Source organism: Poecilia mexicana, unplaced genomic scaffold (assembly GCF_051168715.1).
Source record: "Poecilia mexicana isolate PSO_F unplaced genomic scaffold, ASM5116871v1 scaffold_6, whole genome shotgun sequence".
NCBI classification, from domain to species: domain Eukaryota; kingdom Metazoa; phylum Chordata; class Actinopteri; order Cyprinodontiformes; family Poeciliidae; genus Poecilia; species Poecilia mexicana.
The window spans coordinates 10047182-10059184 of record NW_028263375.1 but is presented as its reverse complement, the minus strand read 5'-3'; the positions used below and the strand labels follow the sequence as shown (position 1 = coordinate 10059184).

The following is a 12003-nucleotide window of genomic DNA, read 5'->3' as shown; positions in this document are numbered from 1 at the left end:
CAAAACAATTATGTAACTTATTGTGCAAACTTTTTAAAAGTACTTTAACGATGTTTATAAAGTAGTATACATTTTCTCTGGCTTTTTAATATGGCTCGAGTTATTTTGAATTAAATTTGTTTCAGTTGCTAAATGGACAACAGAGCCTTGCATTAGTGTCCATACTGCTTTAACATTTTGACATTTTACTACAAGCCCAAACCTGAAGATTAGACCAAAACAATGTACCTTATAACTATGATGTCAGAAAGAAAGAAAACACAGTTGTATTTTTTATGTTATTTTATGTTTATGTGCTCCAGAAATCAGGTCTTCATAGAAGTGGCACAAAAAGAATCTCACTGCTGAAAACTTAAGTTTAAACATTTTGGTCTGCATACAGAGAAAAACAGTAAATTGCATTTACTTGGTTACATTTTCTTGAGTAACTTTTTTAGTGAAGAAACATGATAACAAACATGTATCTATTATCTACAAATTATCCCATAAGTCTATCTCCTTTTTTGTTCTGATTCATTTGTGATTTTATTATATTGTTGTTTTGAATACTTCTCAAATTTTAACTTGGTCTTGTTTACGCTTAAGGACTCTTTCAGTTTCAACAAACCTTGTGACATTTCTGTGAGTATCTGGTCGTTCTTTGTAATCGAAGGAGAATGAGATGTCGCTATCAGTGAGTCGACGTCAGCAAAAAGCTCAATATGTCAACAGTCATATTTATTGCAAGACAGAAAAAAATATATAGATTTTGTTTTTAAAGCACTTTTTCCAAAACAGGGTTACTTGTAAGACTTTTTTAGGTGTTCTTGAATTTAATCCTACACGTTCTCGCAGTTTTGTTGTCCCACATGTACAACAGTCTTTTGCTGGGATAATAGGACAGCATAGCTAAGGTACCGTCTCCTGACCTTAAATCAAAACTTGCATCCAGATGACTCTGTGTCATCAAATCAAAGGCATATGTCACACGCTTGTCGCTGTTATCGGTAAAATACACCACCCCGCACACAATGAAGGCATTTCCTGCTTTAGCTGAAGGATAGCCAGTGTTGATTAAGGACAGCACAGAGAAAGCGTCTGGGTCGAGTTTAGCCACCACCGTGTTGTTGTCTATGGAAGAGGCAAAGATGACCCACAGTCCATTTTCATCCACAGCAAACTTGAAATAAGTCTTTGAGTTGTGGAAAAGATATGTCAGGCCTTTATATCTGCTGTCTGGCATTCGCAGGGAGCTTGTATTCTTTGTTTTCAAGGCAAACCTGTAAAACAAAAACATTCGATAATGGTTACATTATTATAGAAAGCCTAAAGAGATAACAGTGCCTTCCAAAAAAAACAATTCATACTACTTGGACCTTTTCACGTTTTCTCAAGTTTCCACCATACATTTCAATGTATTTTATTTGATAAACCAATACAAAACAGCACATAACAGTGAAATTGAATGTTTTAAAAGTGTGGCATGCACATATATTTTCCCATATTCTCCATATAACAACCAAATTTTTCTCCACTTAACTGCAGGTCTTTTGGGATTTGTGTCTAAGACAATTATTCTTTGGAAAATACCTACAGCTGACTCAGACTGGATGGAGAATATCATATTTCTTTTGTTGAATTTAGAGTCAGACTTTGACTAGGCTACTTTAACTCATGATTATGCTTTGAGGGCTGGTGTCTTGCAACATCTAAATGTGTGTTGAAACAGACAAGTTGCAGGAGAGTTCAAGATGAATGACGACTTTCGCAAAGCACGTTAAATCTAAGATGTTCAAGTCAGGAAAGGGAAACATGTTTAAAATTAAAACACTTACTTCCAAAGATTATATGTTCCTCCATTGTGAAAGTAAAATGATTCCTTATAAACAACATGACCGCAGCCTTGGTACAACTTATTAATATATAGACGTTTGTGTTTGGTGTCCGAAAGCATTGAAATGTTCTTGAACTGCTTCAGTTCACGACCTGGTGGAGTAAAAGTTCCTGTTAATTCAGGGAACCACACTTCACTATAAGGAAATAAACTCTGAATGTATGACCTGAAAAATGCTCTGCCACCCAGATCCGATCATCAGGCCGGGATGCATCCGACATCCAGGCTCCGAAGGTGGAGTGCATGTCAATGGACTTATCTGCACATCTGATGGCTTTAATGTTGCAACCTACATAAAATAAGGCAAAAACTTAATCACTTTCCATTATATTCCTTGCACAATGCATATGCAAAGGACCTTGATCCCCTTAATATTATTTCAACAAATTGTTTTTACCCGTTTTTGTCATTTTTTCATTGTCAGCTCCATTGCTCTTCTTGTCGGTTGGGACACGTTGGGAAGACTCTGAGAAGGGGAACAAATGTGATCCACATTCTTAAAATAATGTAAGGTTATGCTTTAGCTGTTTTAGATTTAACATACAATGTGATCAAGAGCTCGAGAAAGGAGCGAATACCCTCTTTAAAGAATAAAAAAGTATCTTACAAACAATTTGAGCAAAAAAAAATAGAATAAAACCCTCAGTAATAAATCTTAACGCCAGCAGACGACAGATTCTCACCACTTTTCATCGGTTTGTCTACAATGTTTCTGCTGCCGTTCGAAGAGTTTCTTCTCTGACTTTCATCAGCAGAAGGTGAAACTGTATGAAAAAGAAATAAAGTAAATGCTTTTCTCTTTGCTGAATAGAATGAAGATTTTATGCCTGAGAGATTACTACTATAGCCAGAAAACAAATAAGAGTTTTACATTTATGCACATCAACCTGCACATGTACAGATGGATTAAAAACATTAAGATAATAAGTAGTTCAGTCTCAGTATGGTTAACACGTAGATAAACATTTCTTTTTCTTAGCATCAGGAGTTGTTGATTCTAAAGAAATCAAAGATTGCATTCAAGATATTAATATAGATAGGAGTAAACACTGAATCTTAAGCTTAGTATACTGTGTTTTTTTGTTTTGTTTTGTTTTTTTTACCATTTTTTACTGTAGTTTCATTCGTGACTGTGTTGGAAGTGAAGGTTTTGCTGCTTTGGTTGGTTTCACTCGATCCTGTGCAGTAAAAATAAATGCAAAATATTAAAATTGCCTTTTATTAGAGTAATGTTAACAAAATAACTGGCACATTTTTTATTTTTAATAATGTAATCATTCATTTGTTTTACCTGGAAATAGTTTTAATGGAACATATGTTGCATTTCCACCATCCAAATCATTCAGAGTCCCATTGTTGTCAACTTGAAATGAAACTTGATCTAGAAATAGTGAAATATGAAAGTTTAACATTTTAAATAGATGTGTATAAAGCAAAACTATTAGTGTTTTTTATTTATTTTGGTTTTTTACCCGATTCTAGTTTTTTATTTGGAGGATTGTAAAACTCAGAAATATCTAAGGTGCCTCCGGTGTTGTTAGCTGAATGTCCTGTTGATGTTTCTGTGAAAGAAACGCAAAGTTTAACCCTAGTAGATTCACAGTAAACTTGAAATGCTAAAAAAAGATTTAAAAAAACTGAAAACATGAATTTCTTTCACTAGAAGAATAGAAACTGAATTATTTAGAAAAAAATGATTGTGAAATACAACATTATCTACTGAGTTCTCATGATTTCTTAAACATTAACAGGGATAAAAACATTTGGATCAACTCTGATATCATCCACAAATATGACATCTTATGTTTTTAAAATATCAGCACAGATGTTGACTGTTATAAGTTTTTACCACTTTCAAAGCTTGTTTCTGTGACGACCCGTCCTCTGCTGTCATTGAAGGCGTCAACTGGACCTACAGTATGTGGAAAATCACGTTTTACACATTTAATCTTAAAATTCATGCAAGTTGCAAGAAGGGGAGGTTTTAAAGTTTAAATACCGTGTAATAATTTTATTGGTCTCTCTGGATTCTCTACCGTTTCACCTTCATCAGTCGGCTTTGGATCTAACGACATTTTAAACAGGAAGAAGTTCAACAAAATGTTTCCTGTAAAACTTGACTCAGCTGCAGAGAGAAATGTAAATCAATCTTAACGGTTTACCAGGTTGCATCTTTTCATCTGGATGTTCAGAAGAGCCAGAAACAATAAAAGCATCTGTGGTGACATTAGCTGAGTCTCGTGTTGGTTGTACTGAAAAAAGGAAAAAAAAAGATAAGGTTTAATCAAAGAACATTTAAAAATCTACAGGAACATCTTACTAAATTAGAACATCACCTAACAGTTATTTTATTTCATAATTGAACTCATTACAGAAAGTCTTAAGATATTTTACACTTTTATTGGTGTTCATTTTGATGATTACATCTGAAAACTAATGAAAACAAAAATGTTTGACTGAAAATTTAAAGATGATGACAATAAAAAGGGATTCTAATCCAGAAACCTAGAGAATCACTTAAGCTAAAGAATCTGGCTGTTCACTGATTACTGTATCCAAACATGCCGATAGAAAGTTAAGTGGAAGAAAAAAGTGACATAGAGGTCGGTAGACAAGCAATTGGGATAATAGCAGGTTTTAGAGGATTGGAAAACAAATTATATTTAATTACTAAATACTGAATTTGTTCAATTAAATTGATTTACTGAAATAATTTGACATTTGAAATGTTTTGTATATTGAAATGCACCTGTATATTTCTGTAATTTGACTCACATTTTACTTGTTGCTCTTTAGAAAACTGTCATATTTTATAAACTCAGCAGTGAAACAGTGAACTGTTATAAACTGTTATAAATCATGGAGTTTCTCCAACACTTTAACTATGTTTTATATACCAAGATAAACACCAAAGAGCAACTTCAGTCACTCTGCTACCATTGTTTTAAATGGTTTTTTGAATACTCTATCATCTATGAATGCAATAACAGGAACTAAATTTCTACATAAACATGTATTTGTTTTCAATCTAAATTAGTCAGTTATTTCCACTGATTTCTAATATATTAGGATATTTTACCACTTTTAATGCTGGTTTTCGTGTCTCTTCTGTCACTCAGAGTGTCTTTGCTCTGGTCTGTACCAAGTTGATCTGTGGTAGAAAATGATATGTAAACATTAATCCTTTAACCACTTTAATATGAATACAATCCACAAATGTAGACATTATTATTTTTTATTTACAAACCTCACTCACCACTTAACATGTCGCCCCATCCTTCTGTAGCGTTTGTTGCCTCTGAATCATTCAAAGTCCCGTTGCCAACACCTTCATGAAACAGCTCTGGTCCTGAACAAAATTTCAATCAAAGAAGTTTAACACATTTCCTACAGAAAAACTCTGACTAAGATGAGGAAGAAAACATTTTGGGTTTACCAGGTTCACCTTGCGTACTCAGTTGGTTGTAAAATTCAGAAACATCATTAGCGTCTCTGGTGACATTAGCTGCTTCTCGCATTGGTGGATCTGTAAACAAAAACAATAAAAAAAAAAAACAGGGTCCAGTTCAGAGAACAGTTATCTCAGGTGTGTTTCAGTAAATGAGCACATTAGAGAAAAGCTAGTATATTTATTAATTTATTTCAACTAACAAAGCCGAACTGGATTCATTACACACAGAGTGAGATATTTGAAGTTAATCTGATGATTCTGGATTACAGTTTATACAAACCCAAAACATTCCAAATGTAGATATATTATGCTATGAGCATGCTATGGCTAATAGGATCATATCCTGCAGAAGGTAGATAAAATGCAAAAAGTAATGGCTAAAGAAGGCTATCCATAGAGCACACCATCTAACCATTTTCATGGAAGGTTGAGTGGAAGGAAAACGTGCGACTGAAAAGCATGCACAAGCAACGGTGGAGTCGCTCAATGGTCAGTCTTTTACATTTAGCTAACAGTTTCCGTTACCTAAATGTAACTTTTGGAAATTATGGTCTCAGACTTTAGGAAACAGTTTGACGTTTCTGTGTTGTTTTAAGCTGCACACAATGACTCTTCATGAGTGTAACTTCTTAAAGGTGAGCTGATGTGAGCATGCAAAAGCAATTAAGTTTTTTAAGATGAAAATTTTAAACACAGGAGTTACAGTGCACCAGTTAGAATTTGGTGTTTGCATCAAATTCAATTAAATTGAAAATATATGGCATTCTGTACATTGTATCAAATAAATGAAGACATTTTACCACTTTTAAATCTTGTTTCAGTGTTGACCTTGCTTTCGTTGAAAGCATCCCTGTTTAGGATTTTACCAAGTGCTCCTGTAGCAGAAAATGATCAATTAGATATTAAATTTAACACAAAAAGTATAGTTTTGAAGGTTACTGGCCTCGTAATAATTTGATCCACCCATCTGTAATGTTTTTACCCTCTGAATCGTTGAGAGTCCTGGTGTGGTCTCCATCATCGAACAATTCTGGTTGTAGAGAAAAGTTTAATAAAAAGAAATGTAACATGGTTCCCCTCAATAGTTCAGTCAAACAGAGGGAAAAAGTTGTTTTATTACCAGGATCTGTGCTTGTTTTTTGTTGATTGTTATGTTCAGAAACATTAAATGTCTCTCTGGTGATGTTATCTGAGCGTAGTGTTGGTCGTTCTGTAAAAATAAATACAAGATTCACTTTAGAAAACACAAGTATGGTGTCATTGACACATTAAAGTCTGAAACTTATATAAACCGTCTGTGCAGTTTACACCATTTACAGTACATAATATTAACTTTATACATCAAATATTTCACAATTCTTTAATTGATTTTACTGATACTGTCTCCTATTTTCTCGTAGTTTAGGATCTTTGATAGGGCGTTAAAATACAAGCCTTATTATTTGAACCAAAACTTTAACAACAGAACAGAAAACAGAGGCATTTTTAACCACACTGTCACGTCTGTACCGCTTTCAGAGCTCGTTTGCACCCTGCTGGCGTTGAAGGTGTTCTTGTTTTGTTCTTCGCCAGCTTCATCTAACGCAGAAATAAATGTTACACGTTGTATTTCAGTTCCAGTAAATGACATCAATGAAAATGTCAAACCTACCGCTAATGAATTTAACTCCCTCTGTAGCATTTCTAGAGTCCCAGTCGTTTTTATAAATCAGCTCTGACTCTGTTGAAGAAAAGAAACATTTTCTGTTGGATTTGTTTGTCCTGTGCTCTACCTGTAGTTAAATCTCAGTGGTGGTGTCTCACCAGGCTCACGTTTTGTGTCCAGATGTTCCTTAAACTCTGAGCCATTCAGGATATTTTCAGCTGGATGAGGTTTCGGTATTTCTATAAAGAGAAGTTAATGATTCGGTAACATTAAGATAAGAGAAGATAACATTCGGTGTTGGTGACACTATAAAAATACAGTATAGATTTAAATTGTTTGATTTATAGCTGGATTTATACCATATAATCTGAGTGAAATGTGTTATAAATAAGTCCCAGAATTTACCTGTTGTCAAATGTTTTAACGTTTCTGTTCTGATTTCTGAGCTGGTGTTCATCCAGTGTGCAGGTGAATAGTCTGGACGAGGTGAAACTAACTCTGCAGAAAACACAACTGGAACGATTTAATGCAAAACAAACAGAGATGGCACAGTACACTCTCACTGTTGGCCTACATGACAAAGGTCCAGCCCATGTTAGATTTTCTGTTAGATGAAAATGGCTGTAATAAATCTTCCAAACATGAATGAATCAGACTTTGCAGGAAATAAAAGCAGACTTGTGTAACATCAGACCTCCTTACCATTTGCTGATGTGCTATGAGTGACATCTGAGCCGCCAGCTGAAGGATCGGCGTTTCCACCGGAGTCAACAGAGAGAAGCACTAGGAGGCATTTCAATGCAACATTTTAAATACAAATAAAAATACACAGTTTGACAAAAACCAGAAATTTAACGGGTGTGTGTGGAGTTTGAGAGACACTGTATAAAAAGGCCAACGCTGGATTTGTTTGATTAAAAGTTCAAAACAACACATTTCTTACCTGGTGTAATTGGTATCTGTGTGACATTTTCAGTTCTGGTATCGTTCAGTGAAAAATTAACCTCTGGAGGAAAAGATACAGATTCTAGAAAAACAGAATATCAGGTTTTATTCTTAATGTCTCAAACTGCCTTTTTCCCCTTTGCCAGTTTCTACAAACCGTGGTTTGAGTCCTGAAGCTTCACAGGTCCAGTAACATTCAGAGCGTCTCTGGTTTCATTGCCTGGATGTGATGTAACTCGATCTGAGGGTAAAGAAATAAATTAAACATACAGTAGTTTGCATCTAAATCATCTTTATTACAGCTTTTTAGTCAAAACTGTCTCTGCAAGCGGCTAATGTTTAGTGCTAAAGGAATGTGTTGGTGGTGTCCAGGAAAGGAAATTTATGATTCATTTAAATGAACTAATTAGAAAAAATAGTTTACTATAAAATACATCTAAATTTAACTTGCAGAAAAAAAATAGTCAAATAATGTACTTAGCTAAAATTTATAACAAAAATATTTCAAATATTTAAATGATAACTAAAATGAGAATCATCTACAATTAGTTTGAACATTGTGTTTTATTGGTAACACTTTATTTGAAGGGGTGTGCATAAGACTGACATGACACCGTCATAAACATGACATAACATCTGTCATGAACATAAAGAAGTCTTTCTGAATGTTTATGACAGCTGTCGTGAATAATGACACTTTTAATGCAAAGTTGTTCTAAAAGTTGCATTAAAGGTCCATTAAAAATGGCAACTTTGCATTAAATTATCATAATTTACAAAATCATGCAAAGTTGGCACTTTTAATGGACTTTTAATGCAACTTTTAGAGCAACTTTGCATTAAAAGTGTCATTATTTACCGAATGACACTTCATGACAGCTGTCATAAACATTCATAAAGACTTATTTATGTTCATGACGAGTGTTATGTTATGTTTATGACAGTGTGATGTCAGTCTTATGCACACCCCTTCAAATAAAGTGATACTGTTTTTTATATGTCAATTTGTTGTTAATTCTCTGCTTAGAACTTTAATTTTATTTTTTAATGCAGCCAGAAACCCAATTTCTTTCTCCAAGTTTAGTTTTATAGCTACAAAAAATAAACCAGCTACAAAAAATAAATTTGACTATCCTTATGAATTTAAATTAATCATTTCTGGTCTTCTCCAAGCAGGTGTCGCTTCATCAATTTTGAATCGTTTGTTGGTTTCGTTTCTTCTCTGTTTCTTTTCTCCTGTGGAGAAGAACCACCTTGTTTTCTTTAATCACTGCTGCTCTTACCCTTTGATTTATTTCTGTGATTCTTCTTTTTTGCTTCAGTCGGACAACAAGCAGGACAGGGAGGACCAGGAGGACCTTCATCAAAACAAGTAGTCAGTATAAGGACACACAGGCTGCTTAGTAAATTAATGCATAAATCATTATCTTTTACTGCGGTTGCATAATCTCACTCTGAAATATTTGATACTGTTCTCCCTTTACCATTCTCCTCACTGTGAATGGCAGCAAGATTAACTCATCCAAGACTTTTTGCTTTGACTAGGCATATTTGTTTCAGATAATTAAATCACAGTAAGAGTCATTGACCACGAACAAGGAACACATGGAGCGGAGGTGAATCATCGGCCAATCAAAATAACTTCAACATCACATTTATGCCTCGGTAAAGGTCAGAGTTTATGAGTCAACAATAAGGAAAGAGCTCTGAGGCAAAATCCACTGCGGACCAAAGACAACACAAATGTCCATGTGAGACTTTCTGGAAATATCTAGATGAATTTCAAGATTTTTGGGAAAATATTATATGGACATTATATGGACTCAACAGACAAAACTGTGACTTTTTCAAAAGAAGACAATCCAGTCTGGAGTAAAACGAACATCCTACTGACATCAAACATGGTGGTGTGATTGTCTGTAGTTGCTTTGCTGCTTGAACAAGCCCATCCATCCAGCTCAACATTTACACTCACATGTTAAAATGGCTGCAAACAGACACGCAATTATACAACCATAAACTTTGAAAAGCAGAGGTAGAGCCTCCTGCACAACCAACAAGAATGTGGCAAGTGGTTTCTGGATGGCAAGTCAACAACAAAACATTTGACTTCTCCAGCAGTCATTGTACAGCGGATGCAGCAGTAAAACCAGCTGACCAAAGGTGCTGGAGCACCTTTTGATTGCTAGATGACGGCCTAGGCTTTAACAAGGTTGCTAGGTAACAGGTAGTGCCAGCTGATTGGTGATGTAGCATGTTGGAGGTTTTTGAAACTGTTCATTTTCCAGATACCAAAAAGCATTAACTTGATGCCAAAACCTGGCTGGATGTCTTGTTTTAAGACACCCACTGTTTTTAGAAGCAGCAGGAACCGAAGTACAAAAACATGGAAAATTTAAATTTTGTACAATATGTTCCCTTCAAACACTTTTGGGTCAGGCACTAGATTACTCGCAAGTCCACATCTGAATGGTTAAAGTCCAGATTAAAAGCTTATTGATATGATGTTTCGTGACCTTTAACTGGCTGTTCATGTTCACATTTGGTCAAAATTCTCCTACAGAAATGCAGATGACTCATTGCCAGTTACTGCTAATGATGGTTGTTGTTGCTGCAAACAGTTCTTTGGTTTAGGGAGCTAGTACACTGTAAAAATGTATAAATATGGAAAAATTTGTATTTATATGGTAAAATTTTGCCTGTATTTTACTATAAATCACAGATGGGTTTTAAACACGGTCAGAAAATTTCTTTTGTTGAATCAAGTTATATTTCATTGATTTTGAAACTGACTTGAAGATCTGAAACATCTAATGGTGACAAAAAAAAAAAAACGCATCCATGTTCTTTGAACCGTCGCTCACTTTTAGAGACTCATTTACATCTCATGGTACATGCCAACTGTTTAAAATACGTTGACACATTGTGATTACTTAAAACTGCCGAAACAAAAGTCCAAACCACAAAAACAGGATGAGCCTGAGTTAACTGCTACTCTTTCTGAATCTTGTAAGACATGACGGGACAAGACAAGTTCCTTTAGAAATTCAAATTAAAAGGGAGTTAACGCTGGATGTAGAAAATAAGTGGTTCACACGCTGCTTTTCTTGTTTACGTTGAATAAAAACGTTCCATAATTCGCATTATTTAGCTGCAACAAACAAACACCTCAGTGTAGTAAACATGCATGCAGCAGCTGCAGGCAAAGTCTCCAGCAGACAGCGAGTGGGAAGCCCACATTATGCAACCGCAGCCGAACAATGACAGACTGTTTGAAACATGGAAACAACTTTGGTGTCTGGGTTTCTTCATCTGTTTGGGCTACTGTGAAACACAAGGGCTTTCTCTGGATGATCTGATTAGTGTCTGACCTGGCCGTCCTCGTCTGCCGTGTGGGCCCGGCGCACCCGTCGGTCCTGGTGGGCCAGGCACACCTGATACGCAGAAATACTTATTTAAGCAACAGCAACAAGTAGCGGAAGGAGTTACACAGAAAACTGAAGCGTGAGGTTGTTACCTGGGGGTCCAGGTGGACCTGGGGAAAAAAGGAGAAATAAAATTACAGTTGAGCTTTAAAAAAGTAACGGAACCGCAAAGAAATAAGAGTGAAATATTCCCACCTATTAAACAAAATCCTCTGGAGCTGTTGCACAGATCTACGTAGGCTTTGATCTGAAAAAAAAGCACCATAGCATCTACTGTGATTAATCTGCTATCCAGGTAATCAGAATCTTAACACTAAACATTTCCAAGCATAATGTTCTTAATACAACCTGGCACACTTTACGTGTTCAATAAAAGCTGATGAAATGTAGCTTTTAATCTTTACACAGCTTTTATATCTGCAAGCATTTTTCACTCAAGTAGATAAAATCAACTTCAGTAAAACAAGAACTGAACCATTGATCATGTCAAAGCAGCTTTAAAGTCGTATATTTGTTTCTTTGAGGAGGTGCCAGGTGTTTCAGGGTATGAGCTGAGAAAGCAGCAGGCATGCTCCGCCACTCCGTGTTTTATCCAGGGAAGCAGTAAAACACACACCCCTCCAAATCTCTGTAATGGACTCGTGCATTCTTTAAGCAACACACA

General features: G+C 35.3%; 1 protein-coding gene across 3 annotated transcripts in view; it reads right to left on the bottom strand.

The window, feature by feature from the left end:
• Positions 1-264: 264 nt before the first annotated feature.
• The window catches only part of LOC106932407 (uncharacterized), a 19902-nt gene continuing 8163 nt past the window's right edge, over positions 265-12003 (bottom strand). For 2 of the 3 annotated variants that reach the window (XM_088006215.1, XM_088006216.1), the window contains exons 4-31: positions 11535-11586; positions 11432-11449; positions 11286-11348; positions 9198-9272; positions 8072-8155; positions 7913-7996; positions 7672-7752; positions 7375-7467; positions 7128-7208; positions 6976-7044; positions 6834-6902; positions 6445-6534; positions 6307-6354; positions 6125-6199; positions 5310-5399; positions 5130-5222; positions 4953-5024; positions 4036-4125; positions 3873-3938; positions 3723-3785; positions 3346-3435; positions 3165-3254; positions 2977-3051; positions 2557-2637; positions 2271-2339; positions 2040-2162; positions 1815-1965; positions 265-1259 (exon numbers count right to left, since the gene is read on the bottom strand). In XM_088006215.1, coding sequence (XP_087862341.1) covers positions 797-1259; positions 1815-1965; positions 2040-2162; positions 2271-2339; positions 2557-2637; positions 2977-3051; positions 3165-3254; positions 3346-3435; positions 3723-3785; positions 3873-3938; positions 4036-4125; positions 4953-5024; positions 5130-5222; positions 5310-5399; positions 6125-6199; positions 6307-6354; positions 6445-6534; positions 6834-6902; positions 6976-7044; positions 7128-7208; positions 7375-7467; positions 7672-7752; positions 7913-7996; positions 8072-8155; positions 9198-9272; positions 11286-11348; positions 11432-11449; positions 11535-11586 — 2598 coding nt within the window. In that variant the 3' untranslated portion in view covers positions 265-796. The remainder of the gene's footprint in view (positions 1260-1814; positions 1966-2039; positions 2163-2270; positions 2340-2556; positions 2638-2976; positions 3052-3164; positions 3255-3345; positions 3436-3722; positions 3786-3872; positions 3939-4035; positions 4126-4952; positions 5025-5129; positions 5223-5309; positions 5400-6124; positions 6200-6306; positions 6355-6444; positions 6535-6833; positions 6903-6975; positions 7045-7127; positions 7209-7374; positions 7468-7671; positions 7753-7912; positions 7997-8071; positions 8156-9197; positions 9273-11285; positions 11349-11431; positions 11450-11534; positions 11587-12003) is intronic. The other variant, XM_088006217.1, reaches the window with a different exon arrangement.